A 20,066-nucleotide genomic window follows, 5' to 3' on the forward strand; every position below is an offset into this window, starting at 1 on the left:
AAAATACCACATATATTTTTTATTTGAAAATAAAAAAAAATTAATGATTTGGTAACATATAAACTTTACGAAAAAGTAACTGTTATCGTAAAAATTAAAAATAAATATTTAAAATTAGCAATTCCACAAAGCGCGGGCGTGTGGCGGGAAGTTTAAACCACCGGATATTACGAATTTACAATTTTCGAAGAAGACTCTTTGTGAGAGTGCGCAGATTTCAGTGTCTGAAAATGTCCATTTTCCTGCCGCATTTTAGAAGTGGCTTTATTTGCAAAATAATGTTTTATTCTTCTGTCGAATTTGACTCATAGTGACCCAGCACTACCGGTAGAACCGAAGTCAACAAGCTCCGCTAAATTAGCAGAGCTGCAGCTAATTCGAACGTTGTTACAGGGAAATGTTTGCGCTGAAGAATCATGGCGAGACGGGTGGGAAAATTACGACTGAGCCCCAACGAAGAGGCACAGTTACTTCGAGAAGAAAGAGAAAGGAGGCGAAAACTGCGAATACAACAGGTAAAAAGTAAAAGCAATTTATTTTGGGACGTTTAAATTTTACCCTTTGTATGACGTCATGTGTTTTTACCGTGTTTTCCCCAGTTAAAATTTGCATCGATTTTGAGTCACTCTTATTTAATACCATTGAAAATAGTCTGGTGGATGGTAAAAAAATGACAAATATTCACATTTACGTGATTGCCCCAAACTCTAATTCGGTGGTGAGCTATTCCCCCAAAATGCAATGACGAACCCTTTAGTTGCCATTGACGGCATTGGGCGTCCAATCCAATTTCCACTGGAATGTCCTAATCGTTTTTATTCATTTAGCAACCACCACAGTAGATACTATTTGAATGCTAAACACCTAGGCTGGAAAGAAGAGTGTTTTGAATTGAAGGTTTCTGTATAGTCTGAAAATTTTCACTTTTTCAGGTTCGTGAGCAGCATAAAAACTTTGCACTGCAAACGCGGCAGAATGTGGAACAGAGGCGTCGACGGGAGGTGGAATTGCTGGGAGAAGAACTGCGGCAGCAATGGGAGCACCAGCGGAGTGAGAAACTTCGTACCTTGGAGATGCTCTTCGAAAAGAGCCTCCAGATGGTCGGCCAAGGACACAGGATGGCCAAAGAAAATGTAAGGCGATATTGATTGAAATAGTAATATTTACCTGTTGTGTGCAGATGTCAACTACTGCACGCTTTGGCTTACTTCTGACGAGTGTGGCCATTTCCACACCTTCGAAAAATGGTGGTGTTCAGTGAGGAAAGAAAAATCAGTGCATCCCACAAAAAAACATTTCCTGGAACATTACACTTTTCTATGTGATAACAATTATTATATCACTTTGATTTTTAGATACTTTGTTCATCAGAAATAATCAACTTTGACCCCAAACCAGTGGAGACCACCAAGTGAGATTGGAGGAAGTCCTTGTTTGTCTAACTCATGTGTCAAAGTGGCGGCCCGGGGGCCAAATCTGGCCCGCCGCATCATTTTGTGTGGCCCGGGAAAGTAAATCATGAGTGCCGACTTTCTGTTTTAGGATCAAATTAAAATAAAGAGTATAGATGTATATTAAATTTCCTGATTTTCCCCCTTTTAAATCAATTATTATTATTTTTTTAATCCATTTTTTCTGTGTTTTAGTTTAAAAAACATTTTGTAAAATCTGAAAATGTTTTTATAAAGCTAAAATAAACATTGTTTTAGATCTATAAAAAAACGGAATATTCAGGGATTTTAATCCATTTATATAAAAAAAATCTAAATATTATATCTAAAATGGTCCGGCCCACGTGAAATCAAGTTGACGTTAAAGCGAGTCTGACACCCTTGATCTAGGATATAGCATGTGCAATTGAATCAGGAAAAAAATGGAGATTTTGTTTTTACAGTCTCAAACTATTTGGCTCAAAAACTTGAGCCAAAATTTAAAATCCTGGTTTTTGATAGAATGCAAATATTCTAACAAGTCAATATTTAAAAAAAAAAAGAAATACTGTGCAGGAAAAATATTGTTGGAGAATCACAATATTTAATAAAAACATTGAGCAGCAAAGACTACTGCCAAGCCTAAAATAGCACTTAACCTGATCTCAATGTGCCAGTTGCTAAACGAGGCTTAAATATTCAAGACTGGACTCCTCCTGCATGAACGAAGGCGTATGGCCACCCTAAGTTTCAGCTTTAGAATGCTATATAAAACTGTCTTACATTTGTGTTCAATTTTGACCTGAAAAAGGAACCCGACGTCGCCGCCATTGCCCAGAAGGAAGCGCAGAATCACGCCAAAGCAGAGGAACGCTTCCGAGAAGCTCTCAAGGAACTGAAATCACAGAAGCTTAAAGACCACGAGACGCAAAAACGGTGAGCATTTTTCCAACTCCTAAACATAAGTATAATCTCACGCATTTTTTCTCTTTCTAGAACCATCAACGCCAGAAAGAAGGCGCTTCAGCTAGAAAGGGAGAGAGCGACCAAAGTGGCTCACCTCCCACCACCAACTCCAACCCCCATTTTGGTGAGTTGTCTCCCCCCCCCAAATATATTGTTTTCCTCCCAGTATAATCTTTTAAGCAAACTGGGATACGGTGAACTTTCATTTTATTCAGGATTTTCTTTCCCACACAAGCAGGCACTTAATAATAATGAGAAATCACACTTGGTAAAGAAATCGGACATCAGTGACTTTGCCTCCTCGCGTTACCACGTGCCCGCGGCCACGGTGGACCGAGGGACGGAAGCAAAGCAGGTAAAAGGCTCATTGTTGACCCCGCTTTTTTTTTGGTACCCTTGCGCTAAGTGTAGTTCTACAACTAGACGGACGCACACGACGGGGCGGAGCAGGCGATGAAGAGGCTGGAAGTCTTCCAGAGGGACGGCGAGAGGAAAAGAGCCGAGCAGATGGAGGCGGCTCGCCTTCGAGGGATAAAGGCTCTGAAGAAAGAGCACCTCGCGCTGGTATGAATTTAAACTTGCTTGCTAATAAAAAAAAGACACTGGGTAATTGCCAATTTGGGGGACAGTTCAAAAAAATATGAAATTTGAAGCCCACCTGTCATCTAATTTTGGAATTTTCCTACTCCATTTGTATTTTTCTTCCCCTCCCCGAAGGACCGCGATCGTCTCCTCGTAGAACTGGAACACATGCAGCAGGCCGACATGCTGAAGAGGCGGCAACAGGCCTTTCAGATGCCGCCGCAAATTTTCCAGCCTCCTCAGAGGAGACAGGAGATAAAGGAGGAGTTCCAAAGGGACATGGAGTTTGCCTTTGAGAACATGTACATAAAAGAAAAGAGTAAGAGCCATCGGGAAACAGTCTTAACCTGAAATTTGCCATCAATTCATCACGGCATATTCCAGAAATCAAAGGTGACCGAGTGGGTCAGCTGGTACCTGAACCCATTCCTGTGACGTCCACGAGCACCCAGGATCCAGAGTTGGACGTCAGCTTGGATGAAACCGTGGCACCCGAGCAAGAAGAGCCGCAAGTGCAAGCTGGATCACATTCCGCTGTCAATGGTACCAAAAATACATTTGTGAAACGTCTACTAGGGCTTGGATCTTGAGCTGGATGTCAAGATATTCCAAAACACAAAGGACTTCCCGTGTTCTCCTCAAAACTCTGCAGGTGAAACCGTCAGACCAACGTCTAGACAGGCCTTGAAGAATCTCCTCAATCGCATCAGGACCCAGAGGAGCGACCCGAACCAAGATGGCGGGGTCCCAGCGGCCCAGTCCCTCGTCACCGTCGCCAGCCGGGTCCCGGGACGAGACTCGCAACTCATCATGGAGAAGGTTGAAGTCGCAGGGCAGCATGGAGTTTCTAAGAAGGATGCGGGCGCCAAAGCCACATTGGAGTCACAAACCACCATCATTACAGGCTCCCTCGGCAGCCAGCCTCTAACGTCATCAACAGGTAGCCCTTTTTCATTGTAATTGTCATTGAAGCAAAACTTCAAGCTTTTTGTTTCCTTCACCAGATAGGCCAATACCAGAAGGCAACCAGGAGGCCCTTTCCTCCAAAATTCTGGAAGTTGAAGCTGAGCAGAAGAAGCGGGTAAGCGATGGCTGATATATTTTCAAGGCGATTTGACCAGCACATTTCTCAAGTCAGGCGTTTACTTTTGCAGGAGCTGCAACTGGAAAGGGAGAAGCAGCAGCAGATAGCTTTGCTGCAGGAACTGGAAGAGCAGAAAGCCCAATTAGAGCAGCTTCTGCTTGAGAGTCAGCAGGCGGAAGAGCACCCCAATGTTTCAACAACCTCTGAAATCTCGCTAAACCAAGCTGGGGTACCGCAGCCATCTGTGGCAGATTTTACACGAGGTCAAGAGGTAAGTTCTGCTCTTCATTCTCAATCGTTTTCTTGTGGCGAGCTCATTTTTCCTTGATTGACATTGCAGCGGTTGACCCCTGAGCACAATAGAAAAATCCGAGAATGTCAGGAACGCCTCTTGGAGCAAAACAGGTGTGTAGCACTATTAGGTGCTCCATTTGTATGGTATCTATCTGTGTTTTCCTGCTATATGTAGCAAAACGACCCAAAATATCCTCCATAATAATAGTCACTGGTGGTGATTTTCCTAATTTGACTCTTAGAATTCATCAGCAGTCCATAGATGAGGCTCGACGGCGCCTTGAAGACTACCAGCGCACTTTACAGACTCGTCACAATGTCGCAAGGGCTCCTCTGCCACAGTTTCCTTCGGCATCTGCTGGTCCACCTATCCCTCCCAGTCTTCCCCTTTCCAGTGTCAGCCTTGTGTCTTCCAGCCGGGAGCGCATAAATAGTCCCAGATCCCAGGTTCGGGATGTGTCGGGTCCCTCTCAACAAAATGGTATTGGAGGCCGGTCAGTCACAACAGAGTCGCTCCCTTTGAAAATGGCCACCAGAAAGCCATTTTCGCCCAATACGGTCTCCAGAGAGCCAATTGCTCAGGGAGCAGTCACCAGAAAATTTGTCCCTTCTCAGTCGGGCACCACAGAGCCTAAGGCTCCGGTGGTGGTCACCATAGAGTCCGTTCCTTCTCGCTCGGTCAGCAGAGGGTCAGTTCCCTCTCGCTCGGTCAGCAGAGGGTCTATTCCGTCTCGCTCGGTTAGCAGAGGGTCCATTCCTTCTCGCTCGGTCAGCAGAGGGTCCGTTCCGTCTCACCCGGTCAGCAAAGGGTCAGTTCCTGCTCGCTCGGCCAGCAGTGAGTCGGTACATTCTCAGTTGGTCCCCACAGAGCCAGTTCCTCATGGAGTGGTCACCAAAGAACTACTCCCTTCTTGGTCTGTGGCCAGAGAGCCTACTCCTTCTCCGTCGGTGGGCAGAGAGCCTGGTCCCTCTCGTCCTCTGACCAGACTGCCGGGTCCTACTCTGTCGGTGGCCAGAGAGCCAGGTCCTTTGCGGTCAACGGCCCGAGAGCCGGGTCCTCCTCGCTCGGTGGCCCGGGAGCAAATCCCTCCTGTAATGGTCACCAAAGAACTACTTCCTTTTCAGTCGACCTCCAGAGAGCCAAGTCCCTCCCAGATGGCTACCAGTAAGCCAATTCCGTCACAGTCTCTCTCCAGACGATCAATTCCATCTCCAGTGGTGACCAGTCCAAGTTCTCCTCGGTCGCGCATTGGAAATGCCGTCCCCTTTAACATGGTTACCAGAGAATCCCTTAATCCTAGACCAAGAGATGCAGGTTTTCCTCCACCAGTGACCAAAGAAGTACTTTCTCCTCAAACAGTCATTAGAGAGTCCCTCACTCCTAAAACAGGCCGCAGAGAGTTTCATCCTTCTAAAGCTGTTGGCAGCCTTTCTCTTCCACTAAGCCCCATCCAAACGGTCACAGAGGACAGCGTTTCACTTTCTCCTTCGCTTCAAGAAGACCACTTTGATAGCCTTGAAGAGCTGCGACAACAACAGCGAGAGAGCTTGGAGCTCCTCAGGGAGCAAAAGGAAACCTTGCAGGCACTGCTTCGTGTTGATGCGCAGGTGAGTTCAGCCTACAGGATGTCAATGTGTCTGCCACAATATCTTCTTGTGGGTTTAAGCACTAAGGCCTTTTATTGTGAAATTGGGATGATGTTTCCCCTCGCACAGACACCAGACCAAGTCTCGGCACCAGAAGATGGCGGACAAATGCGCTCGGAACTGCTCTCTTCCCTTCTTAAAGTCATTGAAAAGTCAAACGGCGGGAGTCTTCCGCAACCTGGAAGTCTGCAGGCGGAAGAAGGTTCAAATCTGGAACTTCCATCTAGCAGTCAAACAGGTAATGGCTTTGGTTCCCAGTGTTCTGGTGAGGCACAAACATAGTTGTGTGATCCTTTTGATTCCCTTCAGCCTCGTTCCACACTCGAGCAGCCAGGCCCCCGGTCACCCGCGTTCGGCTCGGCGCGATGATGAGAGAACAGCACGAGCTCAGCGCTATTCAGGAAGTGGAGACGCCATTAGAAACCAGCCAAGCCGGTGAGTATCGGGTAATCGTTTCGCCAGAGTTGCAAAATTGTACATCACCTTTCTGTTGGCAGGTCCGGAGGGAGTTTTCGCATTGCCTCAACACACAGCGGACTGGTCGTACGACTGGAGCGGACAGAGTCTCCCGAACAGCACTGTGTCAAGTTCAAGGAAGTCCAGCCCGGCCGTTGGGCGAGAAAATGGAACGAGACCATCCCCAGAATCCTCTCGCCGTAGTAGTATGTTCTGCCTTTTTTTGCGCACTGAAAAAAAGTAGGAAATTGAGTTGAGGGAGAATTGTCTTCACTCCAGGTGGTTCTCAACCGTCAACTAAGTCTGGCCGGGAAGCCAACAACCTCATCCGGGCATCTGCAAGCCGTGCCCTCCCAGTTGATACCAGCCCATCTGGAGAGTCAAGTCAACTGGTACGGTTATTTTTTTATTTTTTTATTTTTATACATTGAACTCGTGTAAACTAATCTAGCCCTCTGAGGTTCACAATCTGTGGATCAATGATGAAAAATAGCCAAATCTGACTGCCTTGGAAAACATCTTCCTTGGCCTGTGATTATGCATGAGAAGCATTTTTGTGTTTATTTGTTTGTTTGTTTGTTTCTGTCAGTTTGCTTTTGTATGCCTGTTTTTGTGAGTGTGTGTATGTGCTTGTGTGTACGTTTGGGTGTGTGTGCATGCGTGAGTGTTGTTTGTCTGTCTTCTGAGCGATGATGTAAATAAAAGTACCTGAACTGTATTTTACAATTGAAATACATTTCATGAGGGTTTCTACACTTGAACTGAGCTCAGTGACTGTGTGTTTCCTACTATTCTTGAATGTGTGTGTGTGTATTTCCTCTGAGTTAATATTTGTGTAGTGTGTGACGATGTAGACTTTGCCCTGAATTGTATTTTACAGAACACTAAACTTGATATTTGATAGAAGTCCAATCCATTTTGGCAGTGAAACATGATCCTTCAAGGCCAGCCTTTCCAGTTGAAACAGATTTGATATATATTAGATGAAATCAAATTTAAGCTTCTTGTGATGGCCATATTCAATAATCTTTTCATGTATTTCTTATAACTGGGGGTTCGACTGTTATATTTTTATTAGTAAAAACGACTATATAGTAGAACACTGCTCGCAAAACCATAATACGTTCATTTTGTGTCAGTCTGCCCATGGATATGGTGACCCAGAATGGAGGTCCACCTCGCTGTCCACTGGCAGCTTCATCTCAACGGACCCAGAGGCTTGTCAGAGAAACACCCCGAGACCCGGCTCCGGCCAGGCCCACTCTGAAGCGCTCGCCTCTCGGTTTAGCGACGGCTACGCCCAGCGCATCATTGACCGATACGCCAAAGAACTCAACGGCTCTCTTACCGCCGTGGGTAGAAGCGCAGGTAGGTTGCCCCCAAGCTGCTCCGTGTCATATTTATTCTTGGGTAAGTTGAGGTTCCCTTTGCACAATCTCCCCCGTTTTGGGTTCGCAGACACCAACCGCTCCGTGTCGGATGCGCTGGGCTCGTCGCTTTCCGAGCTGTCTTTACACCAAATCTCCGGAAGACCGGAGGGTGTGACGCCGCTCTCCGAAGCGTCCCTCACGAGCGACCTGGCAAGTCCAGTCACATTTTATACGTATTTGTAGTCATGGAAAATGGTCAATGGCGCTGACATTTGATCGTTCTCCGCCAGATCCGTCCGGTCCCTGCTCAGATCTCCATCTGCGAGGATCAGGAGTCGTTCAGGGCCCTAATGGCTCAGACCGCCGATCAATCGTCCTGCCTTCAAGCGTCCATGATGGGCCAGCTCGCCGCCGAATGGGACTCGGTTCACTTTGGCGTCACGGAACAAAGCTCTCCAGGATTGACCCGGCCGGACCCCCACGCTGGGACAGCAGAGTCGTGGTTGGGCGGACGTCCGGAGGAGAGCTCCATGAGACCGCTTCAGGGGGAGTTGGACCTGTCTTCTTTCCAGGACAGTGGAAACTCCGGTATGAGGATTCATGATGCATATTTTTTATTGGGGGGGGGCACCATTGTTTGACTAATAGTCAACAAGTTGATGATGAAATGAGATTTATTGATGAATTTGAACTCGTGGCTTCCAAACAAATGGGGGATATTAAAAAAGAAAACATCCCTTTATAGTCTCTTCAATAGAAATTTCCAAAACGGAGAACAGTACATATAAACGATTATTTTTTTCTAAATGACAAATATTCAAATTGAAAATCCATTAGCCAACGTTAACATCTATTTTTTGGTGGCAGGCCTTCTTATAACTCGCTCCCAATTCAGCAGATAAAGGAAGAAAACAATGGATGTCTGGTTTCAGGTGGCAGAACCTGCGCGAGTTTCGGCACCCCGCCAGAGGCCACCGCTCGTCCGCTGTCGCCACCGGACAGCACTTCCGTTCCCGCTCTAAATCCCGACCCGCCAAGCCCAATGGTGCTTTCGTTTCACCCTCTGCCGGCGGAAGTCACTCACAACCAGTCGGCCGCGACGTCCGCTCTCGGCTCGTCTGCCGGACGCCTCTCCACCGGCGAGCTTGGGGCGTCGACAAATTCCGACACGCCGTCTTCCGACACGCCATCTTCTGGCGAGCAATCCGTCGAGCGATTCCGGGCCGAAGACGGCGGCTGCCCGACCGCCACTTGTGGTCGAATTGCTTCTCCTCAGGTTGTGCACCGCTTGTTTGCATTTTTATTTTTATGTCGTCTTTGTTTTTTGTCCTGGTGTTTTTCTTTTGTTCATTTGTTCACCTAACCTCCGAATGAATCTCCTTCCTGATTTCAGGCTTTGCATCTCTCGCAATCGGACACGTGCGACTACTCTTGGTCTGCATTCAGTTTGCTGCCTGAGGTGGAAGTGGATGAGGAGCACGGAGTGGACGTTCCAATTCCAGTCCCCTCTGCGGAAAGAACGCTGGAGGAATGCTTGAGCCCGAGGAAGGACTTCATAGAAGAAGCATTATCGGTACAATTTTACGTGGCTTGTTTTTGGTTGCGCCTTATAGTCCTTCAAATACCTGGAAAGGGGATTTGATTTCTTCGGGTAAGTTTTTGAGTTTTGTGATGCATAGTGTTAAATTTTCTGATTTAGTAATTCAAAAAAAAAAAATCAAGCTTGGGTTTAAAACCTTTTTCTAATAAAAAAAAATATATATACCTATTTATTTAATTTAAGGTTTACCATTCCAATCTTTATTGGCGGTGTTACTTTTATTGGTTTTGTTCCCTCGTTTTTTTATTTTTTTATTAAATTGGTTCTTTTTATGCTTTTGATTGACGTTTCAGGAAGCGGGCAGTACTAAAGGAATCCTCCAACAGTCCCAGATAACATTAGTGAGCCTGACGGACACCACCCCACGAGACAGCATGGTGTCTGAGGCCATGTGGGGGGAGGACGAGGACGAAGAGCGGAAAGAGGTGCTCGATGAATTGGACGTCTATCGTTGTCAATGGCAGGTACTGAGTTAATATTGAACCTCTGAAGGCATGTGTTGCACGTTTTGTTTTTCCTGTTACCAAAATTTAAAGATTATTTTAAAATAGCTTAAACAAAAAGGTAAAACTGCAATTCATTTCTTTATTAGAAATAATTGTTCCTTTTTTATTTGTTTAGAGTGCATTTATCTTCATTTAGATTTTGCTAGTAACATGATTGAATTTTAAAAATATAAAAGATTACTAATCAATGAATGTTAATTAAATATAATATATCTTAATTATATTTGAGACTTGTCCATATGTGAACTTCAGGATATTTATTTTTTTAAATTTATTTTTATTTGTTATTTCTTTCATAGGAGTCCCAAATAACCACAACGGAGAAACACTCGATGGTCTTAAAACAGAACCAGAGCCCACCACATGCAGGTAATGACAAATTTGGACTAACTTTACATTTCGCAGTGATTTTCCAAATGAGAATCTTTTTTTTTTTTTTTTACTTGACAGGCACGCTCCTGGAGTTGACCTGGGGGTCTCAGCCACACGGGGTCTTTGAGCAGAAGCGCCGAGCTCTGCAGGAAAGGTCAACGCGCAGGGCGGAAGAAGTCAAAGCCAAGGGTGCGAAAGCCAGGACGGTAAAGGTCGGCACCAAGTGCGAGGAACGCCCTGCTCCGACTCAACGAGACGCTCAACTTGACGAGCCCAAATTGGCCAAGTCCACTTTGAGCAAAGCTCAGAAGCCACTTCCAGGTAGAGAGCGTGACGTGTAGTAATAAGTAGATTGACGCTGGCTAGATTGATCACGGTCACGCCCTTTTTTTTTTTAGCTACAATAAGGTTGAACGATCAAAATCAAGAGAAGAGGAGCAAACAAGAGATGCACAAACGAACGCAGAGGTATAGTTGCACTTTAAAAATATTAAATTTTTTGTTTTTACAATATCTTTGTGCGTGGATTTTGGATTTGTTTTGTACATTTAGGCTGTGCAATGCTTTGTTTCAATTTATTTTTTGTATGTACTTAAGAAGGACATATCCTAGACACGAGTAATGCAATGCATATAATAAAGCACTTAAAAATGCTATGTACTAGCAATACATCATGCTTAAAACAAACTGAATTTTAGCAGGTATTAATGGTTCTTTGTTTTTTTGTTTTTTCAAGGCTGTATGATCAGCTGGAGGAAGTGAAGCAGCAAAAGGCAGTCCGGAGCAGACAGGAGGCTTGCGCCAACAACAGACTAAAGGCCAAAGCCTTCCATATGGTAAAACATATCACTGTTGATGTTTGACAGAGCGCTCAAATAACATCAATTTTCATTTACTCGCGTGCAGAAAACTCTCCAGAAGCTCCGAACCAAGCAGGCCCAACATTGAGCCGCCCAATGTGTTTTTATACCTGTAAGTTATTGTTTCAATAAAGCTTTTAAGTTATTCTAACGTACTGAATGTTAACAATCTGTTTGAATTGGGAGGGCCATTAGTGGCATTTTTGTCGAAAATCGCGTCGTAAGTGGCATCAGACGAGTGTTGTTTTTTTTTCGTTTACAAGATGCTAAAGTTGGAATATTAGTGTGTTTAGTTTCCTGACCAAGAAAAAAAATTGAATTTTCCACAAGTTCTTATGCAGAATTTCTTTTTTTCTCTTAATAAGAAAAATGAAATTTGGCTTTAAAAAAGTAAAAATACTGGAAATTTTTAAAAAGCTAATTCTGATTAAATGTGAATCTGCCTCAAACAACTTCCAAAGTGAAATCCAGTGAAAGATTAAACTTAAGCAAAAATTGAAAATTTAGCAAAACAGAATCCATTTGCAATGTACAAAAATAATGAGCGCGACACCAGACGTTCCAAAAAAGCAGCCCTCCAAATTTTTCAAGCATTTAATAGATTAAACATTCAAAATCATGTACAAATGTATTTCAAAATTCACCACTTGTCAGACAGAGTTGCACTTTTCAGCATCTTTGGCCACGTTTACAAATGGCACCAAAATGAGGCGATCGACCGCACGTGATCGCGTTCCTTTGGACGTTTGAAGCTTGTGAGCTTGTTTCACAGCTTGGAGAATTTGATGCTCTTCACGTCCTTCTTCTCCATGGAGGCCTGCGCCGATTTCATCACATCTTGGGTCTGCAGCATGCTCATGTTCCACGCCGCCTGCCGCAGACGAGACGGGACGCCGTTCATTTCGAGCCGGAGCGACGGACGCGGGTCAACGGAAGGCCCTCCTTACCATGTAGTCGAGTCCCTCAGCGACGCTGTGGTCTCGGGAGTAGATCAGGTTGACTTTGGTGCCTTGCACGGCCACCGGGCTACGGGCGGCGATCTCCCCGGCCACGTCCAGCGCACCCGCCATCATGGCCTCCTTGTCGGAGAAAACTCGGCTGGACGCGCAGAGGTAATTTGTTTTTGGACTTTTACAAGAAATAGAATGAAAAATGGCATTTACCTGACCAGTCCGCAGTTCAAGGCTTCGTCGGCGTACATTTTCCTGGCGGTGAGAGCCAGGTCGTTCACGAGACTAGAGGGGAGTGAAAAGTAAAAAGGTTATTCGGAGGATGGGTCCCAGGTTAAAAAAAAATGCGATTTGTTTCAAAATGTATCATCTAGAACAGGGGTGTCAGACTCAGGTTGGTTCGCGGGTCGCTTTAACGTCAACTTGATTTCACGTGGGCCGGACCATTTTAGATATAATATTTAGATTTTTTTTATAAATGGATTAACAGAACTGGATTAAAAGCCCTGAATATTCAGTGTTTTATAGATCTAAAACAATGTTGATTGTAGCTTTTTTTATGTTTAGATTTTACAAAATTATTTTTGAACTGAAAACGCAGAAAAAATGATTAAAAAAGTAAAATTATTGATTTAAAAAGGGGAAAATCTGGAAATTTAATATACATCTATACTCTTCATTTTAATTTGATCCTAAAACAGAAAGTCGGCACTCATGATTTACTTTCCCGGGCCACACAAAATGATGCGGCGGGCCAGATTTGGCCCCCGGGCCGCCACTTTGACACGTGATCTAGAATGAAACATGAAATCTGCCCCCAAATTAATTATTTTTTTGCTTACCTGCGGCTGCCAATGACCTTGGGGAGCCTCTGCAGGGTTCCGACATCCGCCGCCAGGCCGACGTCCACTTCCTACATCATGGTATATTTTTCACATTTCAACTCATTCCATTAATTACAGCTCCAGCTTTGAAAGAGATACTTATCCATCTCTGTTTAAAAAAATGTTCAATGGATAGTCGATGACTTGGGACCAAATGCAAAATGGGATTGCCCAGTGCTTTATAAGCCTGTTGGGCCACCAGTGTATTTGATTTTTCTCCTGTGTTTAAGTATTGTTAATTAAATGACTTCAAATGTGTCAACTTGGTCAGTGTTGTCTATCACGAAGCTTTGCACTTTTTCAGCAGAAAACCCTGCTGTATGTCCTGCATTTTTTTAATTGTGTCAAATATGAGTCATATTTCCATCTTCATACCTTGACTTGGAACCAAGCATCCTGGGTGCACAGGCGAATGTCACAAGCGGTGATCAAGTCTACACCTGATGAAGAGATTTTAGAAGGTAAAAAAAAAAATACCCCAACATGGAATCATTTTTCTCAAATTCCAACATGGTGACATGATCCTACCTCCTCCCACGCAGGCTCCGTGTACCGCAACGACAACCGGCTTTGGACACTACATCGAAAGAATTCAACCGATAAGTCAAAAATAATTCCAACACGACATCCTATCCGGCAGGACCGACCTTCTCAATGACCGTAAATGTGTCCTGGTACTTGCGGATGGACTTCCTGAGGTTCCAAGAAATCCGGGCCGTGTCGTCGCCGTCGGGCTGCAGAATCTCGCCGGCCATGTCCATCAGGTCGATTCCTGCACAAATGCAACATTTTTAACGGCATGGGTAGGTCGACGTGCCTTAAGTTAATATACAGAATAACAGTTCATGCTTAAGACTTTGTGTTAAAACTTTTACCTAAATTTTTGAGATGATTACTATTACTTGAACATTATTTTTGAAGTACCACTCAATTTTTGCGACTCTACAAACCCGTTTGTTGTCAACGACAACTCATTGACGACAATAATTAATACAAAGCTTGAAATAGGTGATGCTACCTGCCGTGAAGACTTTCCCCGCGGCTGAGAACACCACCACTCTGCAGTCCTGGTCGTCCGAGATCTGGTTAAAACAATCCACCATCTCCCTGGGGTGGGGGGGACAAAGGTGGTCACCAATTTGGACAGGTATGCTCGTCGGACGTCACCATTCTTGCTTGCCTCCAGAAGGCTTTGTTCATGGCGTTGCGTTTGTCGGGCCGGTGCAGCTCCACCTGCGTGATGGTTGGCGTTGGATGGCTGATGGCCAGGGTGGTATAAGGGGCCGTGGGACCCCCGGATGACGACATGGCTCGGATAACTGTGTGGCCACAGGGCCCAAACCCCCCGTCTGTTAAAAAAAACCGGGGGTCGGGGTCAATTCTTATATTGTCACATTTTGTAGTTCCATATTATGCCACTAGACGGCAGCACTGGGGATGATTGAAATGTAGTGAAACAATTTTGCAAGAGGAAAAGTAGGTTGCTAACATCAATTTGGGATGTAGTTGTCTCAAGATTATGGAACCACATGTTTTAATTGTAGGATCTGACACAATTGCAGTGAAGTTTGATTTGGTCAAGTCGAAATCGCAATTCGATTTCTTCCCCTCTAAAATCGTTCAGCCCTAGTTATGAACTTTGGCACACATCTATGACAGATAATTGGAACACAACACTTGTTAGTTGTCACTTTTGGTGGTTAGGTCCATAAGGGGTTATTTGTAATGTTTTAGGGCTGACTCTGTAGAATGTGACGTTTAATAACGCAATATAGCACCAGTGACTTACATGTTTTGAGAACAGACCTGGCAAAGAATGACAACATCGCCCTTGAGACGGTGCAGGAAGGAAGGCGAGGGAAAAAAACTAGAACCTCATCAAACACGTTTCGAGAAGCGCAACGTGTTGCAGATTCGATGAAAAGTGTAAAAGAAAAGAGCTGAGGGCAATTTTAGAACAGGCGCCTCACCTAGACTCCTTTTTCCCCCAACGTGCAGAACAGTGGCTTCAATTCTTTTTCTCGCTCCTTTTTGCTAGAATTGCACTGGTGCTTAAGCTTGTTAGCGCCCTCTAGCAACGTTCGTTGTAAGTTGCTTTTATCGTTCAATCACTCGGTCGTTTAATTTTATTTTGTATTTGTATCATTTTTTTGTGGTTATCATTTTTTACAGGAAGTAATTATTTGTATTTTGAAATATAGTTTTTACCAAATTATAATCATTTCACTTTGTTTCCTGGATACTGTTATAAAAAAATATTACATTTAATCTAATACATTTGATTAAAATTCGCTCAGTTCGGTTATTGAACTAACTTGGATACTGTTATAAAAATATTACATCTAATCTAATATTTTTATTAAAATTCGCTAAGTTCGGTTAGCTTGCTAGCTAGGCGGAACCTTTTGCTTATCATCGGTGTTTCTTGACAGACTGCTGTTGTTGTAACACGCGGAAAGGACGTCAACACGCGCAGTTGTTTTGATAACAATTTTATTTTCATGCAAATTACTGACTAGTTAGACGTTCAACATGGCCAACATATTCACACCGACCAACCAAATACGCCTCACCAACGTAGCGGTGGTCCGGATGAAGAAAGGAGGCAAGCGCTTCGAAATTGCTTGCTACAAAAACAAAGTTGTCTGCTGGCGTTCCGGGGCGTAAGTTGATCCTAATTTTCCCGAGTTTCTCAAAATATGATTCAATATCAGCCTTGTATAAAGACCAAACGAGAAAACGAAGCAAATCCACGTGTTAAATGTACAAGTCACGTGTTTTTGTCGACAGAGAGAAAGATCTGGATGAGGTTTTGCAGACAAACTCCGTTTTCACCAACGTCTCTAAAGGGCAAGTGGCTAAAAAGGAAGATTTGGTCAAAGCTTTCGGGACGGACAACCTGACTGAGATCTGCACAATGGTTCAGTAGCAATCCTATTGAGGCTTATATATTATTCACTGCCTTTGACGGCGGTGGGCGTCTCCTCTCATTTGACGTCCATCGTGCTCAATGGCGCCCCCTTGTTTTTGAATGGGGTTACCTTGACCTTTTTTGTATCATGTCACGTTTGCAGATTCTGGCCAAAGGGGATCTCCAGGTGTCCGACAAGGAGCGGCATTGTCAGCTGGAGTCCATGTTCAGGGACATCGCCACCATCGTTGCGGATAAGTGCGTCAACCCCGACACTAAGAGGCCGTACACAGTCAGCCTGATCGAACGCGGCATGAAGGACATCCATTTTTCCGTTAACACAAACAAGAGCACCAAGCAGCAGGTGAGCACCTACTCGGGTGGGCGGAGTTGTAGACACGTTAGGGCAGTGTTTTCCAACCACTGTGCCGTAAGAATTTACAAGGATTCATAAATTGTAATATTCTGAGAGAAAAATCTTGATATTACCTGATTAAAATCCAACTACAATGAGATTGAAATTGAAATATGACGAACCCTACATTATAGATTGTACTATGACAAGATTCAAATCGTAAAATGTTGAAATTGAAGTGTATTTTGTTGCACATTTTTATGTAACGTGAAACAGAAGTTGTTTCACGGGCTTCAACTTTTGTTGCTATGAAGTCTGTGATCATAAAATTTCTCTTTGTGTAATGTTAGGAGATTGAAGTAATATTGGGACTAAAAAAAGTCGTAATGTTACGAGATTTAAGTTCTCTTGTTTTTACGTTAAGTGAAACAGAAGTTGTTTGGTTTCAAGGGCATCAACTTTTGTCCAAGTAAAGACAACATTGCTTTTCATGCCATATTGGAAGATTTAAGAAATATTGGGAGTAAAAGTCATTCAATTATGAGATGAAAAAATGTTAAATTACTTATTTTTACATTATGTTGTTGTTCGGGTCTGTAGACATCAACTTTTGTTGACATTAGGTCGGTGTAAAAATTTTGGACGATTTTAGAATAGTTTTTGGGATTTATAGGATTCTTGCTGAGGAAATTTTCTCGTTTTTCTGTCTTGAAGGCTCTGGAGGTGATCAAGCAGCTGAAGGAGACCATGCAGATCCAGCGGGCTCACATGAGACTGCGGCTCATCCTCCCGGGAAAAGAGGCCAAGCGGCTGAAGGAGAAGGTCAAGTCTCTGCTGCAGGTCATCGAGAGCGAAGAATTTGAGGACAACCTGGAAATCGTGAGTTCGGACGGACGGCCTTTTGAGAGAATCCAGCTAATTTAACAAAAAAAAATCCCAAATCTTTGAAGGTGTGTCTGGTGGATCCCGGCTGCTTTAGGGAACTTGGCGAGCTGATTCGCTGCGAAACCAAAGGTCGAGGCTCTGTGGAGGTCGTCAGTCTGAAGGACGTGGAGGAAGGTGACGAGAAACTCTAAAAAATGCAGTTTTGTCACTATAATTCACTCTTTAAAATTGCTCTTGTGTTTACTCGCTACGCTATGTCAACGCCTGTTTAACTACTCATTTTCCACCATTGACGATTGACATTTAATTCATTTAAAGCGGAAGGACTGCCTCTGAATGCTCATTTTGCAGCGTCATTGACGGCGTTGGACGACCAATCTATTTCGACTGGGATTGGTCGTCTCGCGCGGTCTGAGCAGTTAGGAAGTGGATCAAGTTTAAAACAAACATGGCTCAGGATCAACTTTATTAATAGCCGCTCAAGTACCACAGAAAGACAAATGACACTATTAATAACTAGACGTACATTGACGACATTCAAAAAAATGTACAAGCAAACTGTTATGAGTGAACAAACTATAGGCAAAGAATTGTAATTGCACATGTAAATTCATCAAGTTAAAGGAATAAAGTTGTACAAAATGAATGCATTTTATGACTAAAATTACAAATATTAAGAACCATCGCGTAATGTCAAGTTGTCATTGAAAATGTGAACTGGAAATTCCATTAAAAAAATAATTTGAAGACTATAGCATTTCTTAAGAGGAAAAGATAGTGGTTGAAGAAAAGACAATAATGGACAAAGAGAAAAAAATACCCCATTTGCATCAATAATTGGAAAAATGCAATAAATAATAAAACAATCAAAATGTCAAGTTTTTCCATGTTCACACAATCAATACATTTCATGCTATTTACCTCATTGTCTGCCATTAACAGCGACAGACGTCCATTCATTTGAACTGGAAGGATTAGTAGCTTTGGATGCTCATGTTTCTGTGCCATTGACACCACTAGATGTCCAATTTATTTTGACTCGGCGTGCTTAACAAACTCAAACACCTTTTTTTAAGTTACATTTTGACAAAGATATCTGCCAATAAAAAAAATTAAACATTGGCAAAAATAAATTCAAGTCTTGAATAGTCCTCAGTAAAGTAGATGTAGCGCCCTGTGATTGACCAGCGACCAATCCGGCCCAACCTAAGCTGACCGTAGAATGGATTTCTGCGTACGTCAGAGGGCCGCCGTAGCACGTTGGTACTGGCTGTGCGTGAAGGCGGCCCGGTTGATCCTGCTTAACGGGTGGGCGGCCCCGTCCTCTGGGTACGGGGCCGTCGGAACCCCCATCGCCCCGGTTGGTGCCTCGGCGGTGGGACATAGCGTGGTTAGCACGGTCCCTCCAACCATCATGAGCCCGAAGGCGACCCATCCCAAGTAAAGCGCCGGTCCCCAGTCCCTTCTTAGGTGCGCCGCTCCCTCTAGTGGCTGGTTGCTGTGGTGGCAGGTCCAGGCGGTTGGAATCAGAATCAGGACCCCGGATAAAAGGTACGTTGCCCCAGAGAACACCTTGACCTGTGTTGTCCCGAAATTGGAGGAGTATTTGGCTTTAGAATTCTTGAAAAATACGCTTTCACGTTTATAGCATTCTGCTCCTCTTTCGTCAAAGTCAGAAACTAGCGGAGGTTCGATGAGCTCCGTTTGAAGATAGTTAGCAATGTTCCCTCTAATTTTTTGTTTGTCTGGCCAGAAAGACAACCTCTCTGAGCACACTGAGTACCAGTGTGAGCAACATCATCATTGCTTGCTATGGGCACACACCAGTATCACACTTGCCATAATCAGGTGCATGTCTACTACACAAATGATTTAGTAATAATAAAATGTAATGATTAATATCTATGAATGGGGCGGCCCGGCGGATGAGTGGTTTGCGCGTCGGCCTCACAGCTAAAATAATAAAAAAACATAATTGGGATTTTATTTTGTGCGCTCCATATGATTTGCTGTGCACAGAGAAGGCGAGACTAGTGCGCAATTGAGCACGCGCGCAGCTTAGAGGGAACATTGAATTAGTTAGTGTACGGTTTTCGGAGTTTGATTCAATTGATGTTTATTTTCTGTTCCGTTTATGCTCATCCCGGCTGACTGCAAGGTTTGAAGTGTCCGGGATCAACGTATCACAAACGTTTACTTGCATTAGGCGAGGCTGTCACCTCCACATATAAGTTGTTGTCGGCGAGAGAACTTGATGAGCCAGATATGCGTGTTTGCCAAAAAAAAAAAAAATATCACGTGTGCTGTGTTAGGGGATGTGGACGCAACGCAGTACGCTGTTTTAGTACAAAATATTTTCCACATAGGGTATTTTAAATCAGGCGATTTTGTTTTGACCCACCTGACCCCGTTTGGGGAACCACACAGCTCCGGCCGCCCCCACCAACGTCGCAAAGGCCCCGGCGCCCACCGCCGCCATGACCAGTGCCCGCCACGTCCGGAAGCTCCCGGAAAGCGACAATAACGACTCATAGAAGGAGCATTGCAGCCGACCGTCTCGCAGCAGGTCCCAGTGGTTCCATTCCAGCCAAACCCCGTCCCAGTAGACCGGCAAACTGGCCGTGGAGTTGTCCACCGTGCCGCTCACCGTCCACAAGGCCAGGCAGCGGGTCAAAATGGCGCAGAGCCACCCGCAAAGGGCCAGGCCGAGGCCCGCCAGCTCCAGGTGCCAGCGCATGTCGACCCGGGTTTGCCGCCGCGACAAACCGGTTAGAAAGCAGAGAAAGGCTCCGCCCGAGAGGAATTCGCTGTTTGTTCTGACATTCTATCAAAACAATCTGACCTTGGCTGCTCGAGGCAGTCGGCAGGCGGGACAAAAGATCCTCTGTTGGCTTTTTGACTCTCTCCGAAAAAG

At 44.4% G+C, this 20,066-nt stretch overlaps 4 protein-coding genes across 5 annotated transcripts; 2 read left to right on the forward strand and 2 right to left on the reverse strand.

Annotated features, from left to right (window-relative positions):
- The first annotated feature begins 165 nt into the window (after nucleotides 1–165).
- Nucleotides 166–11,322, forward strand: cep295 (centrosomal protein 295). The gene is made up of 28 exons (XM_077611227.1): nucleotides 166–515; nucleotides 933–1,133; nucleotides 2,242–2,366; nucleotides 2,427–2,520; nucleotides 2,632–2,751; nucleotides 2,820–2,960; nucleotides 3,114–3,297; nucleotides 3,363–3,521; nucleotides 3,631–3,918; nucleotides 3,983–4,059; nucleotides 4,133–4,333; nucleotides 4,403–4,467; nucleotides 4,599–5,964; nucleotides 6,073–6,241; nucleotides 6,313–6,438; nucleotides 6,501–6,665; nucleotides 6,739–6,851; nucleotides 7,599–7,827; nucleotides 7,918–8,039; nucleotides 8,120–8,417; nucleotides 8,762–9,105; nucleotides 9,223–9,402; nucleotides 9,723–9,893; nucleotides 10,235–10,304; nucleotides 10,386–10,628; nucleotides 10,706–10,775; nucleotides 11,044–11,143; nucleotides 11,214–11,322. The coding sequence occupies exons 1-28, from the start codon at nucleotides 417–419 to the stop codon at nucleotides 11,253–11,255; spliced, it is 5,562 nt and encodes a 1,853-aa protein (XP_077467353.1). The 5' UTR covers nucleotides 166–416; the 3' UTR covers nucleotides 11,256–11,322.
- A 425-nt stretch (nucleotides 11,323–11,747) lies between these two features.
- ech1 (enoyl CoA hydratase 1, peroxisomal) lies at nucleotides 11,748–15,064 on the reverse strand. 2 transcript variants are annotated; one of them, XM_077612226.1, is made up of 10 exons: nucleotides 14,972–15,064; nucleotides 14,182–14,350; nucleotides 14,020–14,108; nucleotides 13,649–13,773; nucleotides 13,530–13,578; nucleotides 13,377–13,441; nucleotides 12,960–13,030; nucleotides 12,331–12,402; nucleotides 12,115–12,265; nucleotides 11,748–12,038 (listed from the first exon to the last, which is right to left on the reverse strand). In XM_077612226.1, exons 2-10 carry the CDS (start codon nucleotides 14,307–14,309, stop codon nucleotides 11,934–11,936), a joined length of 855 nt encoding a protein of 284 aa, XP_077468352.1. In that variant the 5' UTR covers nucleotides 14,310–14,350; nucleotides 14,972–15,064; the 3' UTR covers nucleotides 11,748–11,933. The 2 variants fall into 2 exon arrangements, with proteins under 2 accessions (XP_077468352.1, XP_077468351.1); XM_077612225.1 differs by having other exon boundaries at nucleotides 14,791–15,021.
- A 356-nt stretch (nucleotides 15,065–15,420) lies between these two features.
- Nucleotides 15,421–17,798, forward strand: sbds (SBDS ribosome maturation factor). Its single transcript, XM_077612228.1, has 5 exons — nucleotides 15,421–15,664; nucleotides 15,792–15,921; nucleotides 16,076–16,276; nucleotides 16,982–17,146; nucleotides 17,218–17,798. Exons 1-5 carry the CDS (start codon nucleotides 15,534–15,536, stop codon nucleotides 17,341–17,343), a joined length of 753 nt encoding a protein of 250 aa, XP_077468354.1. The 5' UTR covers nucleotides 15,421–15,533; the 3' UTR covers nucleotides 17,344–17,798.
- On the reverse strand, nucleotides 17,602–20,004 carry LOC144083992 (claudin-4-like). Its single transcript, XM_077612230.1, has 2 exons — nucleotides 19,554–20,004; nucleotides 17,602–18,730 (listed from the first exon to the last, which is right to left on the reverse strand). The coding sequence occupies exons 1-2, from the start codon at nucleotides 19,887–19,889 to the stop codon at nucleotides 18,392–18,394; spliced, it is 675 nt and encodes a 224-aa protein (XP_077468356.1). The 5' UTR covers nucleotides 19,890–20,004; the 3' UTR covers nucleotides 17,602–18,391.
- Nucleotides 20,005–20,066: the final 62 nt, after the last annotated feature.

Source organism: Stigmatopora argus, chromosome 10, assembly GCF_051989625.1.
Source record: "Stigmatopora argus isolate UIUO_Sarg chromosome 10, RoL_Sarg_1.0, whole genome shotgun sequence".
Taxonomy (NCBI): domain Eukaryota; kingdom Metazoa; phylum Chordata; class Actinopteri; order Syngnathiformes; family Syngnathidae; genus Stigmatopora; species Stigmatopora argus.